The sequence below is a fragment of the Malaclemys terrapin genome, chromosome 10 (genome assembly GCF_027887155.1).
Source record: "Malaclemys terrapin pileata isolate rMalTer1 chromosome 10, rMalTer1.hap1, whole genome shotgun sequence".
Classification (NCBI taxonomy): domain Eukaryota; kingdom Metazoa; phylum Chordata; order Testudines; family Emydidae; genus Malaclemys; species Malaclemys terrapin.
The window spans coordinates 71,546,963-71,562,441 of NC_071514.1; the positions used below are offsets into that span (position 1 = coordinate 71,546,963).

At 43.8% G+C, this 15,479-nt stretch overlaps 1 protein-coding gene across 2 annotated transcripts; it reads right to left on the reverse strand.

Annotated features, from left to right (window-relative positions):
- Positions 1–4,712: 4,712 nt before the first annotated feature.
- LOC128844653 (zona pellucida sperm-binding protein 2-like) lies at positions 4,713–13,062 on the reverse strand. 2 transcript variants are annotated; one of them, XM_054042555.1, is made up of 18 exons: positions 13,007–13,062; positions 12,851–12,927; positions 12,587–12,670; positions 12,413–12,507; positions 11,789–11,950; positions 11,115–11,159; positions 10,699–10,863; positions 10,109–10,205; positions 9,828–10,009; positions 8,577–8,703; positions 7,407–7,588; positions 7,239–7,330; positions 7,008–7,132; positions 6,421–6,610; positions 5,734–5,869; positions 5,561–5,657; positions 4,962–5,048; positions 4,713–4,853 (listed from the first exon to the last, which is right to left on the reverse strand). In XM_054042555.1, exons 1-18 carry the CDS (start codon positions 13,051–13,053, stop codon positions 4,720–4,722), a joined length of 2,124 nt encoding a protein of 707 aa, XP_053898530.1. In that variant the 5' UTR covers positions 13,054–13,062; the 3' UTR covers positions 4,713–4,719. The 2 variants fall into 2 exon arrangements, with proteins under 2 accessions (XP_053898530.1, XP_053898529.1); XM_054042554.1 differs by having other exon boundaries at positions 8,577–8,706.
- Positions 13,063–15,479: the final 2,417 nt, after the last annotated feature.

Here is a 15,479-nt window from a genome sequence, read left to right on the forward strand (position 1 = left end):
GCAGATATCTATCTGGTGACACACAAGGAGCAGATCCACAGACTAAGAAGGGACTGTTTTTACAGAATCACTTTTCAGAATAGTCCTGAATCTTAAAGGCAGTTTTAGGGGTGCTGGATGAGTTGGAATTACTAGTTAACATTAAGAAATGGATTGCAGTAACTATTCTAGTGGTCAAAAGAGTTATTTTGAGAAAATGGAAATCTGCAATTCCTTTCTCATACACACCGGGGCGGCCAGAATGGCAAAGAATAAGAAAAAACAAAAAAACCCTGTGGCACGGCCAGAGCGCGGGTGCAGGGGGACCGGCTGGCGGACCGGCTGGCGGGGGGAGAGGGAAGGAGAGAGAGAGAAGGGGACGGCCAGGGCTACAGCAGGGGCGCTGCCACGCAGCCCCTCCTGCTGCGCCACCGTCTGCCGTGAGAGCTCCGCTCCGGTCGGCGGGGAGGGAAGGAAGAGGACTGCCCTGCAGGGCGCTCTGGTTCTCTGTGCCGCCGCCCCCTACAGGGTGGCTGGAGCAGAACAACAACAAAAAAAAAAGCTGCCGTGCCACCCTAGAATTGGGCGGAATGCCACCTCAAACAATCTCAGCTGGTGCCTGGAGCCGGCCCTGCTCATACAGACTAAGTGAGTTCTTACTACTGCATTAATAGATGTGCTTAGAAAAAATACCAGGAAGTCTGGTCACACGTGAAACTATTGTATACCTTTGCAGTTTATTATGTATTAGTCCCTGATACTCAGACTATATTCTCACTTATTTATCTATTTGGTCACTTCAATAATTAATGCCCTACATGACCTTTACACGTTCAAGGGGGTTTGAGGGGAGGGAGGGAGGTTCAGGTTTTGCTAATAATGAACATTGAACTTTATTATTTATATGTATTTCCTCCTCGTGTATTTTAATGTTTTGTTTTATGCTTATATTTTATATAAAAACAGAGTTAAAAGGGCAGTTTTAGATGCCTATTCTAATCACCATTCTTGACATTTAGATGTATAATCCTCACATGTGTTAAGGAAATACCCCTTAGAAGATGTCACCTTGTACTACTGCAAGCAAGAGCTTTCTACCTGGTGAGGACTAATGTATCAAAAGCCCAAAATGAGGAACACAAGACCAAATGACAGAAGAGGGAGCTGGATGTTATGTGGGATTAATTTCTTTGATATGCATAAAGTTTACATCACCTCAGTGTCATGATTCAGTATTTCCAAATCCAGTAATTTATTGTAATAATCTAGGAGTATATGAGGGTCAAATGTGATCCCTCAAAACATATAACAGTCACTTTCTTGTGTAATCCTGGGCAGGACGTCAGCTGCAGTGTTTATTGCTGGTAAACAACTCAATTCAGCTATTTGTCAACATACATTTTGGAGCAAACATCATAGCTTGGTGCAGTCATTCTTGTTTTTAAATATTTTTGTAGGCAAGTTAGAAGTGGGCTCGAGTGGGCCTGACACTTTCCCCCTGATCATGAAAGCTAGGCACCCTGTAATAACTCATGAGATAATGCTATGAATGTGTATAGAACAGGGGGAAATGCAGATGTTGAATGAACAATGTACCATATAATGCTGTGCAGACAATAGGTATGAAACATCCAGTGCTTCTCGCTGGCCATATCGCAGCAGTAGCCATGTTTGCTTTTCAGCATTGCCAGCTTGTGGGAGCCTACCCACTCTTCTTCTAAATGTGAACTTTGCCATCTTGAGGCTGAACTAATGTAATACACTCTAGCTGGGGCCATAGGTGCTGGAATTAGGGAAGCTGTAGCACCTCCTGGCTTGAGATGGTTTCCATTATATACAGGGTTTACAGTTTGGTTCAATGGCTCTCAGCACCCCCACTATACAAATGGTTTCAGTACCCCACAGGGCTTCAGTCTGTTACCAGCTGTTAAGGTGTTGTTTTGATCTACAATGCCTTAAACAGTTATGTCCTGAATACCTCAGGGACCACCTCTCTTCCCATATATTACAAGATCAGTTAAATCTAGGAATTGTGATACCAGATCAAATGAGTGATCACATAGTCTAGTATCCTGTCCCTGACAGTAGGAAGAATCCATGTGATGGACTGTTCTGGCAAATTGATTACAGTAACTCCCTCCCCCCTTTGTCAGTGCCCTAAATCCAACAAATAGCAGTTGGCCCATCAAGAACTTGAAATGTTTCAAGTTCTTGATTTCAATTTGTGTAATACTGGCATTTTTCCTTTCCTGGTGTATAAGAAGTTAAAATAAAACAAGCCTAAAACCTCAAATGACTGTCAGTTGTAGATGAGGTTTCATTTTGAAGCAAAACAAAGATTATCCCTCAGCTGCTTATAGCCCATATGCTATGATATGAAAGTTATGTGCCAGAACTCAGTGGTTTAGAGGAGATTCTGATCACAGAAAGAATAAACTAAAGTTAATGCTAAATATTAAAGACAAATTCAAATCAGTAAGAAATTCCTTATTCAAACATAAGCTATTTGATCCTAATAAATCATTAGCACTGCTTGGGTTTGGAGCTACTTATTTTTCTCTTCATATTCTTTTTAGTTTGACAGGCTGCTTTATACTTTAGTATTACTGGTACACAGCATGCCAGAAGTAGTAATACAGTATTGATTTAATGCTAGAATATTCATGTTACAAAGTTATTTTGCCATTCCTCCAGCTTCACTATTGTGATTTAGTATAGAAATAAAGTACATACTGTTACTGATTGCCCCACTTCTTGTAAGTAGAATAAATTTTGTCTACTGGTATTAGGAAAGTAACAGATAAAGGATTTTAAGCTCAAACACAGGACTGTCAATTCTAGTACAGAATTTAAGACCGGCCTACAGGACCTCAGCAAATAACTGGAGTGTTATTGGCATATAAAAGCAATGGAAAGGTGAAAGTCTTTTCAGTGTTCTTGTTTTTTTAGAATATAAAAAAAGTTTAAGTAGTATGACTAATATAAAAAAGTCAAGTTGATAGAAGGCAAGGTTGTAATAAAGTATTGATTTTTCCAAAATGATTCAATTTTGAACAAAAAATTGAATCATTTAAAAAAGTCAAACTTCCCTAGGTAAGTCCAAGCAGCTCAAGTTAATTGGCTTCCTTGTATTATTTCCATTTTGAAAAGTATTAAAGATACAGGGGGTTCACTGTGTTCCTAGTTTTACCCATCTTGACTTTAAGCGGTATGTCACTTTAAGAGTGATAGTGTAGAACTGGAAAAGATGGACATCTTATACTACTAAGTAAGTCAAGCAGAAATAAGTCTACTCAGAAAGAAAAGCTTTCTAGACGAACCGTGGTAGCCTTCACTAGATCAATGTGATCATAGCTAGGCAGTAGCCAAAGCCCAGCTCTGACTTCACTTACAGCAGCCTGCTCCTCAAGGTGCTAGGAGTATTCTCAGTCCAATGGGTTGTGGTAGGAATGCTCACTGCTTTACAAGATTTGGCCTCTATGCCAGCATAACACTAATGTTATGTTGGCAGCAATGGGAGTTACAGCCTGTCAGTAGTAGTTGTCCCAAAGATACAGATTCATGAAAATCTTGAATATTGCAACAGAAGGCAATTCTTGAAGCCATGATCTTTGCTCCTTTTGTGTTCCTTGCTTCTGTCTAGAGTTGCTCTTTTGTACATTATATAAACACTGGGTAACCCTAACTAGAACAGGCCAGTACAAGTGTGTAATCTCTACCTAGCCTGATCTGCATTGCTGGATACACATGTAAACAGACTGTGCACTTGTAGATGGAGCTGTAGTTGGCTTATCACTTCCATCTATACCCTGTCCATTAGAGCACATTGGATCAAACACTACATGGCAGTCTCCTGCTGATCTTCTAGAGGCAACCTCATGTGCCAAGAGCAATGGCAGGGCCACTTCTGTTATTAACTGCAAGAGAGTACTACTGCACAAGAGTAGCACCTGCAGTATGGTTGGAATCCAGCAAGGCTATTAACATAAGTGATAATGGTGAAAGACTAAACTATCCTTTAGGAGGTCCTGCTATTTTAAGAACTGATCAGGGCTGCTTGCTTGCTACCATCTCTTCTTTCCACCCTCCCCCTGCACTGCAATAGGCCACAGGTGGACAATACAGAGTAACAGCATTTAGGACCAGCTGCTGTGGTTCTTTGGAGGAAAAAAAAAAAAAAAAAAAAAGAAGGTTTGGCCAAGTGGGGGGATTGGGGGATTCCCCCACAGTGGAAGCCCCATCATTTTGCCAGCAGAATAGCCCAGCTTCTTCCTGTAGAAGCTATCTATAGTGAAGCCAAGGAGTAAGAAGAGAGTAGGAGAAAAGGCAAGTGAAATCTTCATGTAGAGGCAGAGTCAGGGATTGTCACAATGTTAAATTGGCATGTTACATTCCAGTGTAGGAATCTGATTTGGATTTCAGTGTAGCTACAGCTTGACCTAACATGGGAAACAGTGAATGCCTCTATGCCACTTAATCAGATAGTAGGGTGCAAGAGTAAATACCTATGACAATTAAGGAGTGTGATAGGGACAGTTACTATTCTCATGCAGCATGGTCCTGAGATATTTTACTGCCTGGGCTATGACCTTCCCTGCCTCCCTCCCCCAATCCAGGCTTTAGATGCTCATGGCTGATTTCAGTTGGAGGATCAGGATAGAAAAGAGTAATTTTCAGAATAAAATTCCACCATTAACTAATGCATGTAGCAGTTTATTTCATCACAAGTAATTTACAGTCTCAGTTTACCATTACAGCTTTTGTCCTCTTCAGATTAAGGAGAGCCACTGACACCAATGAAGTGGCCATCAGGCAAAGGATCACAGTAGCTGCTGTTGCAACAGTGGTCCATGCTTCTCTCAGTTGAGTCTCTTCTGTAGAGAGACAGTAGAACCACAAGTTAGCGACCAGAATATTTTTCAATAAATTTGAATTAGCACCAACATGCAGTTAAGTAAGGGAGAGGAACATTTGTTTCCTACCTTGGGTTGAAGGCCATTCATCTGCTACAATGATAACAGGACCAGGTAAGCTTGCTACACCTGAGTTCTTTGCTTCTTTCACAAGATCTGCAAGAGGTCAGTCACCAAAGAGAGTCTCTTGAGTAATGGTTTCCATGTACTAAGCTAACCGTCTATACTCAAGTTCTGTCCAGAGGAGGCCAGAAATTAGAGGCCTACAGAATGTGACTAACAAAATAAAATACTGGGTTTAGTCAGGGGGCAAGACAGCTGAGGGGCTACAGAACAGGACGGCCTTATACAACTTTAAGACTTAATATCTAGAGACACCAATAGGTCATGGGCTTCAATTTAAGCCTGGAATTTTTAAATTAGATGTTAGGAAAACAATCCTTATTGGGGAGTCCTTGAGCATTGAAACTAGTTACCTAGAGGGTTTGCAGAATCTGTCCCTGGTGGTTTAAGGATGGTCAAGATAATACTTTGTCCTGCCTCAATACAGGAGACTGGACTAGATGGCCTATTGAGGTCCCCTCCAATGCTACCTTTTGTAATTGTGATTGTTATAGTACGTCACCATGGTCAGTGAGACATTCTAGTTGTCAGTGATTAGATCCTACCTCGTTTGTTTCTAGCTGACAGAGGACATCTGGGTGAACACAGAGGGGAGTCCAGATGAAGTCTGTCACAGAGTAGAGCACTGCAGTGGAAATACACCTAGAGCAAAGATACAGAGACATTTAGCACACAGGAAGCCCTAGCAGTTAGCTACTGCAAGAAGGACTGCACTTACTAGGCTAGTGAGAGCTTTGTCACCCACTACAAAGGCAAAGGTCTTCACTTCAAATCTCTGGCGATAGTTGGGATAGCTGACTGCAAGGCTCACTGGATGAAATGCAGTTCTGTAGTTGTCCAGTTCATAGTCACACCTACAGAAGATACATGTAGAAAGTCATGGGGGAGGGGTGGAAAGCAAAGCAGCTTTTTAGAGAGGTCAGAGTTTAAGTCAGGTAGATGCTAGACTCTTGGAAGGTTTGCTTCATTAACAGTCAAATTTAATATTTAGTCCATTGCCTGAGAGAGCTCCTCTGTACTGTTTCAGAGAGATCTGCCTGAACTTGCAAGCCTGCATTAGGACAGCAACTAATTTCTAGTCAAGACATTTAGAGGGTTTGAGTCACTCAGTTGTGAGCCATTATTTGAGTTACATTTGGAATTTACACTTTAGTCATTGAGCATGCGCTCACTCAAATGTAGCATTTGGTCAAGCTAGACAATGACCTACATTTTTCTGATCAGATCTTAGCTAGATGGCAGTGCTTTGCACCTAGGTCCATGTGAGGAGCCTGCCAGTACAAGTCACATTGCTCCCATAGCTCCAACAACCCTTTGCATGTTATTTCAGGGAAATCATTTCTTCCCAACACACTGCAGTAAGGCTGGCCTGCCCATGTTCCTGCAGCAGTTGTAAGATACCTACCCATCCACAACAATGTTCCACCGGGGCAGAGAGCTTGGATCTTGTGATGTTGTTGCCCAACAGTCATCCAATACCAGTTTGATGTTGGGGTCATTGCGGTTCAGAACTTGCACTTCCAAGAAGATTGGTTGCTGCAGATATTTTACAATGGGGTACTGGTCATCACTGTAGGGCTGCAAGTAGGAGTCATCTGAAAAACCCAAGTATGGTAGAGTTAGACAGCCCAGTACACAAGAGGTAGTAGTTCTTGCAGGAATAAGCCAGCTATGTAAGGAAGTCTGGTGTATGCATAGAAGGACACAGCTAGTGAGTAGAGTGATTTAGTTGAACTCCTTGCAGAGAGAGGAGTAAGCTGCCTAAACTTGACTAGATAGCACCACTAGATTCCGCTATAGCAAGAGGACCTATTAAACCCAGTCTGCCAGGTCTACGTCACATACCAGCAGTGAAGGATTCATGCCACCCCCAGGAGACTTGCTATCCAGGTCTACTTCTTTGGATAGTAGGGACTGAAGAGCTCCTTTAACTGTGGAGGGAGTCACTTCATTCTGCCCTGGCCATAATTTGCAGCTAGATGCAAGCTTTACCTGGATAGATCAGCAGGATCAAGGAGAGAGGACCCTGGTTTATTGAAGAAACTGGAGGAGGGAGACTGCTTATCCTTGCGCTCAGGGACACATCACCACTTTTGTAGGTGCACACTACTGTCAGCCTGAAAGACAGAATGCTCAGCATCTCAGCATGAGGTTAGCCAGCATTTGAACAGTCACTTCGCTTAGTGTTGTGACCAGCTCTCACTGGCAGAGTTGTGGACTGACCTGAATTCACTGTCCCTAGAAATCCTGCGTGGTGGTAGATCTGCCCACAAGGCACGAACTTCATTCTCATAAATGGTCCTCTCGCCTTCAAACTACAGGGGATACAGGAGTGTTAGTGACTGCCCTGCCACTGGAGCGCCTTTAGCGGTCACTGTCCTGGACACTTACCCTCTGCCTTGTTCCACACATGTTCAGTGGGACATGAAACCGAACCATGTCATTTGAGGGAGACTTGAAGACTGGTTTGCATGTAGGATCTCTTAGCCTGATGGTATCCAAGTCTAGGGCTGGTTTTGTCCTGTCACTGAGTACTTCAAAGTCCATGTAGCCATCCTGAGTGCACACAGCAGCTGAAACATTCAAGGAGGTGGGCATGGGTTGCTGTAGGGTGACTCCACTACATGGCACTGTGCAGTCCCTGCCTCAGTTCAGTGAGGGACTAGAGTATTCTGAGCTGTATATGCAGGGGCCCTAACTACCCTAGGAGTGGTCCTGAGTCTACTGGATTGTTCCTGGTCTCCATTTTGTATAGCATGACCTGGAGGGCAAGGTTCCTGCAACAGCTCATGCCAGGAAGCTCAAGGACCTAGAGTTGCCAGCAAGTAGTGCTCTATGGCTTGCATGAGTAGGAACCAAAAACATCCCATTAGGAGCTGTTTGGGGCAGGCCAGGTAGGAGGAGCTAGTATGGTGCCAGGTCAAGATTAGTGGCCCTGTAGGTCAGAGAGACAGCTGGTGAAGTGTCTTCCTCCGGAGAGAGCTAGCAGCTGCTGGGGAACCAGGAACTATGGGAAAAGCTTCTGAGATGTTCAGTTGTATGTGGGGCTGCCTGTCTGCCATGTTGCAGGGGGAGGGGTGGAGGAGGAGGAAAGCTGTTCTAAGTTAGTGTGTTCCCTGCAACAGACATTGAAGACTCCCTCCCACTTCCAAGCAGTAGATGTGGAGAATACCTAGATCTATAACTAGAGACACAGGCCTGAGACTCCCCACCAGCTAGGGAGGGGCATCCATTTTAGATAGAATTAGTGTGACTTGGCAACTTTATACTTGATGCCATTAGTTGCTGAGAACCACCCTACATGGTAATTTTTGCTTGCCAGCTATTAAGAGCTTACACCAAATATAACTACACTTTTAGCTGTATGTTAGCTCCAGATGGTGGTGTGCTGCAGTGTTTTGGTGTCCAACTCATGTTCTCCTGCAATGAAGTGGATGACAGCCATCTTCAGTATTTTACACACTGAGCATTAGATCCCTATGATGAAGTCTCATTTGTAGGCCAGTTCTTCAGGGATAGCTGAACCACCACAGAATGAGTTGACAGAAGTACATGCCTTACCTATTGGTGCATGTTGGTCACAGGGACACTCTGGATAGGTCACCATTGACAGCATTTCTCCACGGAAGTTGAAAGTTAGCCTTAGAGATGCCATGTATGACTGAAGTCCTAAGCAGTTCTCCTCATACTGCTGGAAGAGAAGGAGGCAGGCCACAACATCTGTTATCTAAAACAGTTGAAAGTCTGTAAAGGTAATTTTAGTTATGTTTGCCATTATGTCACCTTACTGGCAAAAGTAGCCTTTTGCTTCAGATCTGACAGTCATTTAGACTGGACTAGTTTAGCCAGAAATATTTTGCCAAGATTATCTAATCTCCTGGAGTAAGATGTGAGTAGACTGGTTTAGAAGTAGGAATTTGTAAATTTTAAAATCAGTAAGTGATTTAGAGGGTCATCTTTAGGAAGCTGATATTTAGACCTTGTCCAAAACTCAGTCTTTAAGTATATTTGGGTCTGCAGACCCAGACTAAGCAGTCCAGCAGCCTGGGTTCTCAACTTTAACTCACTTATTTGTAAGCATCAGAATACAGCATGCTAGGTAATGTCCTCAGAGCCATCCCTGACCCAGAGATCTTGCATAAGCAAGAAGATATAAAGGAGACTGAATACTATCATCTAGGTACATTAGACCAAACTCTTCTCATTCTATCTATTGGGATATTCCAGTTTCTTGGAAAGAGCAGTAGCTTTACAGATCATTCCAGGGATAATTGCCAGCCTGGAGTATTGTGGGAGCAGCAGACAAAATGGTCTGTCCAGGCCAACTTAATAGTAGAGCTGGTGTCATGTCACAAAACAAGTAGTCCAAGTTTGATGCAGTAGCAAGGGGTAGTTTGTCAGGAAACATTGCTTGAATGGTAAGCAAGGAAGGTTTCGGGTTTTTTTGTTGTTGTTTTAAAGCAGATACATTTAGAAAGGACTGGTAGAGAGGAGGCTTATATTGCAGTAATGGAGATCAGATGAGTGCCTGAAAAAAGTTTAATGGTCTCATATAAAGGTTACTCTGAATATTTGGAGATGGTTGAGAGAGTTAAAGGAAAAGAAAGAATCAGATGGCAGCCAAATGATGGCAGCCCAGAAGGTACAGATGCCTACAGTCTAGTCCTATGGCTTGGAATGGACTCTGCTTATTGGACATTAGACCTACCTTTGTAGTTAAGCCCTTTCTATTGCATCTATGGTTTGCATTTCAGTTACAATTATGACTATGCCTAAAAGGAGTCAGATCTCACTACAAACTAGTAGCCTTACTCTGGACTTCAGGGTTCTTCTGTTGATGTGCAGCTTCACTCCCCTTCTTGCATCTAGAAGAATTCCATTTGCTTGGAGTTGGTTCATGGGAATGTTTCTATTTTCTACACTGACAGCTGAGAGAATCCCTGGGAAAGCTGGGATGGCAACAGTCATGTGTGTTGAGTTACAGGTTGCTGGGCCTACAAGAATAGCTCTATTAGTTTCCATAGAAGTTTTAAGGTACAAGTTCCTCTAATGTCAGAGGGGCCAGCTTCCTTGGTGAAGAGAGGAAGTTTTACCTGGTGCACAGATCATTCTTGATTCTACAGTTAGTCGCTGGTCAGGAGGCCCATATGAAAGCTTGAGTGCCACAGTATACAGCATCTGGTTGTCTTGCTGCAGAGGACAGACATGGTTGAGAACATCAGATTATTCATAGTGAGGTTCCCAGTGCTGGGTATTATTAAAAATATCAATAAGCTAGGCTGTACTTCTCAACCTCTGAAGTCTCTTCAGAAGTCTTGCAGCGCACATTAGCCATTTAAATGGCTGTTGAGGCAGAAAGCCACTGGAGTAGTACACTAGCCATTTCATGATATGCTACACAGAGGAGTTCTTGGGAAGGGTGTACAAACTCCATTCTAGGGCCTCATGTACCACATGAGGTCATAGCCAGAAATGAAGGTGCAGCTGTTGAGAGATCTCACCACACATTCCCATTTTCAGATGGGATGATTGACTGCATGTAGAGTCAGACTAATCACTCTCCCAATAGCTCAAGACTAGTGAGCCTCAGAAGTGCCAGACTTCTTAGCACCATTTCTATTTATGGACATTTGCCTATGGCAAGTTTTGCCTTTTGGCCTCCAGAATGATCTTGTGCACCTACCTTGTAAGAGGTGACTCCAGTAGCACCAAAAGAAACCTGGAAAATTAGGTTATTGCTGTCAGCTAGGAATGTGTATCCTTGCTGCATGGCTTGCCAAAGGCTTAGCCTGTGTGTTCTTGTTCCATCATCTATGGACAGTATCCAGGCCATCTGAGACTCTGTAGTCTGCAATTTGAGACTTCTGGTTAGTCAGACATAAGGTTTTTCATTATAGAGCAAGGGGGGGTATTGTTCTTATCTTTAATTAGTGTTAAGACCGCTGTGACAGGCAGCTTGGCCAACCAACCCTAGAGATATACGTAAGGGTCCAGCTTGCTACTTTAGCAAGCATCACCAAAGTTGCTGTTTCTACATGCAGCAGTTTAGAGGCATGCTACTTTGAACACCCAGCCCCCAATTTGGCAGACATTCCATACCATGTGTTCATCAGCAAAACTGGGAAGGAGTCTTGGAAATACAACCTGAAAGAGAATGGGACAGCAGCTGAATGCAGAGCTCACAGTTCAATGAGATTATGATACCAAGAAAGCTTTCCATGGTGAGTGTTACAAGGAGCCTCTCACTGATTACAGGAATGGAAGCTTTAGGAGAGTCTTCTGAGGAAGTGTGCTGCAATGGCTAGAGGCCTGGCTTGTTTCTGGAGGGACAAGGGGGGGAAAAGAGCAGCCAATGCTGTTTTCCCCTGTAGTTTAGGGGATGTTCCCTAATTGATCAGGGACATAATGTTAACTGGGACAACTTTAAGTGAGGAGTTACTGTACTGATCATTAGCCAATAGAGGGTCTACATAATTCAGTAAGCTGTGCCAAGCCCAGCCAGGGAAGCCATTAGAAGTACACAAAGGATGAGGTGAAGGTAACTGGCAAGAGGTTTCACAAATAAGACTAGACTAGTTTTCAATCCAAGTCTCCCCGGAGATCAGGAATGGGAAGATCTGCCATCACCCTGCTAGTCAGTTATTTCCCCGACACCCACCACCCAAAGAAGAGAGTCTGAAAAGACATCTAAGATTTGATCAGAGATGCCGTTGAGTTGTCAAACTCATCTCTACTGCTGAGCTTCCAAGGGATTGTTGAACTGCCCCACTTACTGCCATGAAGTCTTTAGTACAGTTTGTAGCTCCTGTAAAAATAGTAGGGACAACTTCATCGGCTGGAAGAGCATCACAGCCAATACTGTAGGTTATGTTCTTGTCCCCTGCACTGGTCCTGTTGAGCAGCAGCAGCTCTATTCTCAGCTGGTGTTGGTCATGCTATAGACACAGAACACATTGGTCAGAGTAAGATACAGTGGCAGTTTTACATTACTAGATTTTGGCCTCAGATTAGCAAATAGAGCCAGTCTTCACAGAGGCCACATGTTCAGGTTGAGAATTTGCTTCAGCTGAAGTTGCTGTCTATACAAGTTGCAGGGTTAGTTTTTAAAAAAGTTACCGTATTTGCTGCCTTACTCAAAGAAGGAATTGGATTAGTAGGGAGCCATTTTGATTAGTTGTATAAAAGAACCAACCTAGTGGGTGCTTTGGGGCTGGAACACCCATGGGGGTGGGGGGAGAATCAGGAAAGAAAATCTCCTAGGAAAGATAGATGGTACATTATGTACCCAACTATAGCATTGCATCACTTCATTTTCTGAACACACTGTACTGGTAATAGGGGTCACTTTAGAGCCTGTATCAAGTGTATATGTTCCAAAAGCAGAGGGACAGTTTTACCTCTAGTCTAGTGCAGTTCACATACAGAGCAGTTAGAGTCAGCCTCTCATGATCCACCATGTAGTCACAGTCTACAATCTCTTCACCACTTGTATCTAGAAAGAGGAAAGTGGTCAGCTATGCTGCTAGATGTTGTCCTGAAAAAAATCCAGCTAGACATGCAGCAAAACATACCAACTACATGGACCTGCCAGAAGTCGCTTCCAAGCTCTCTGGGAAACCCAATCAACATTTTGTCATTGTAACAAGACACTGTCCCTACAAGAGGAAATGCAGTCAGATATCAACTCCTTGCAACACAGAATAGTAGACAGTGTACAGACCATTATTGTAAAACCCACTCACACCAGCAAATGGAAAGGAGTCATTAGTTCTGAGCACACCCCAGGGTCATTAAAACTACCACTCCCACCATGTTTAGGAGAATGCCCTGGTTACCTGGGAAGTCTAGAGCCATGGAGCTAGTAGCACCAGCTGTCAAGGGCACTATAAGGCAACCAAGCAAAAGAAGCAGCCTGCAAACAAGAGAGAAGAGGCTCAGAAGCCAGCACAGCAAACAGAACCCTCCCCATACACAACCCTAACCCCCCTTACCACATGCTGCAAAAGGACCAGCCTGGCTGCAATAGAGGCAATCTCATAGCTGAGAGACAAACCACCCAGAACAACTCACCTCCTAGGGAGATGCAAGGGTTATATAGGAGGGGCTGCAGCCCCAGCACAGGAGCAGCTCTTGGAAAACACCTGGGATGCTTTCCTCATCACCTGCTAGCAGCTGACTCTGAGGCTGATGGTTTGCACCTGGCCCTGTTCTGTGCTGCAATCAGTGAGGAGGGGGCAGGTTAGGGACAAAGCTCCTCTTTCAAGGGGATTTTATGCCCCTTTGCACAATTTGCTGTTTCCCTTCACTTTTAACATTATTTTGATATCCACTTTTCCTTTCACCCTGCTCTTCCACTGCCTTTCTCCCTTTGCTGGAAGATGGGGCAAAATAGCTGATGAGCTAGAAACAGATGAACACTTTGTGTTGCAGCCTTAAGCTCCCCTTGCCCTTTGCCCCTTACCAAGGAGAACACTTGGCATTGCTGGGCTCTTCTGCCCACTAAAACAGCCTTGTGCTCAGCCAGGGGGTTTGTAGGGCATCCCACACTTGGGAACTATCCTCAGTAGCCCCTGCTTGGGAAATCTTCATTGCCAGGGTAGTTCTCTTCAGGAGGGACAGTTTGCCCAATATCTAGTTTGCCATAACTGTTACCAGTGTGAATGAATCCTCCCAACCCTCGGGGAAGTAGAGGAATGGTTGTAGGACGGAATGGCCTAGAAACACATTGTTAAACCCCATTCTAGAGATGGGGAAAAGTGAGACACAAAGAGATCAAGTGATTTGCCCAAAGCGAGTTATTAATTATCATTTGCTTTATGGTAGCACTTTGCCCCACCCCCGTTATCAGGGCCCCATTGTGCTAGGTGCGGTTGAATGCAGTGAGAAACAGTCCTGGCCCAAAGACTTCACAGTTTAAATAGACAACACAGAAGAAGGGTGGGAGAAAGGAAGGATTATTATCCCCATTTATATGGGCAGGGATCTATGTTACAGCGTGATTAATGCTAAGGTCACCAAGAAGCTGAGAGAAGAGCTAGTATCTGAACCCAGGTACTTTACTTGATGGATTGGGCCAAAAGTCAGTGGCAGAGTCACCGAGGTATCCAGGGTCCTGTTATCTAGTTACCTCCACTGACCACTAGACCAATATTGAATGCAGTCCCAGTTCTACAATTATTATTTGTTTGTATTACCATAGTGCCTTGAAGCCCTCATCAGGGACTGGGACCCCACTGTGCTAAGCACTGTACAAACAGAACAAAAAGACACCTCCTGTCCCAGAAAGCTGACAGCCTAAGTATAAGACAGGAGACAACAGAAAGGCACAGACAATCAGACAGGTGAATACAAGGAAACAGTATTGCCCAGCATGGTAGGCCGTGGTCTCAGCACTCCAGCGGCCTAAGTGTAGTCGAGTCTTTTATAGGCATCACAGCAAAGGAGACTTTGAGGAGGGATTTGAAGGTAAATAATGAGGTGACTTTGTGATGTTTATGGGGAGCTCCTCCCAGGTGTGAGGGGCAGCATGGGAGAAATCACAAAGGTTCTTGTTTCAAAATGTAGCAGGTAGACAATGGAAGCACATTTTGATAGTGAACTCCATAAATCAGCTCCAACACCAGTTTGACAAGGTATGTCTCTGCTCCAAAACTAACACAGAGAATGCAGGAAAATTCAAAGTTAAGGCTGGCATCTCTTTTGCAAGGCAGGATGGACCAGAACCTCAAAGGTAATTTAAAGAAATGGGAGTTAGACACCTAAATATCTTTGAGGATCTGGGCCTCTCTCTCTATCTTAGCTTTGAATGATGTGACTTTGTTTCCAAAGAAGAAAAAGAAAAAGGATTTGTAAGGAAATGCCAACAGACCTTTAACTGCCATGGTAGGAACAATGCAGCTATAGAAATACTTCAAATATCCATCTTCCTAAAAGGTAGCTTTGAAAACGAGCAACTTCTAGTGCCTCAATTTTATACAGAAACCAACGAGTCCAGATAGACTTCGTTTAATTCTGCTGCTAATAGTGCATTCATTGTCCAGGCCACTTCCCTACATAAATGAATTAGGTGACTGGCTGCTCCCAGAATGTTCTTCACCAAGGGAAAAGGCCCTGCAACTTGCTGCCACCCCTTAGCAGTTACTGGCTTTATCAGGCATTGAGGGTACTCGATTACTTGCAGAGATGGTTCCTAGAGTGCCCGTACTGCTTATTAATCACATAGAGCAGCACTTTTCAACTTGTGGTCCATGGACCCCTGGGGGTCTGCAGACTATGGGTATGTCTACACTATGGGATTAATCCGAATTTATATAATTCGAATTTTGGAAACAGATTGTATAAAGTCGAATGTATGTGGCCACAATAAGCACATTAATTCGGTGGTGTGCGTCCATGTACTGGGGCTAGCGTCGATTTCTGGAGCACTGCACTGTGGGTAGCTATCCCATAGCTATCCCATAGTTC

Bases quoted from the DNA above. Each gene is read 5' to 3' on its own strand.
- LOC128844653 (XM_054042554.1), bottom strand. From the start codon at position 13,053: ATGAGATTGCCTCTATTGCAGCCAGGCTGGTCCTTTTGCAGCATGTG. The intron at 7,331-7,406 runs GTAAGTGTCCAG...TATCCCCTGTAG, and splicing joins TGTGTGGAACAAGGCAGAGG to TTTGAAGGCGAGAGGACCAT. The intron at 5,870-6,420 runs GTAGGTATCTTA...TATCTTCTGTAG, and splicing joins TGGAACATTGTTGTGGATGG to GTGTGACTATGAACTGGACA.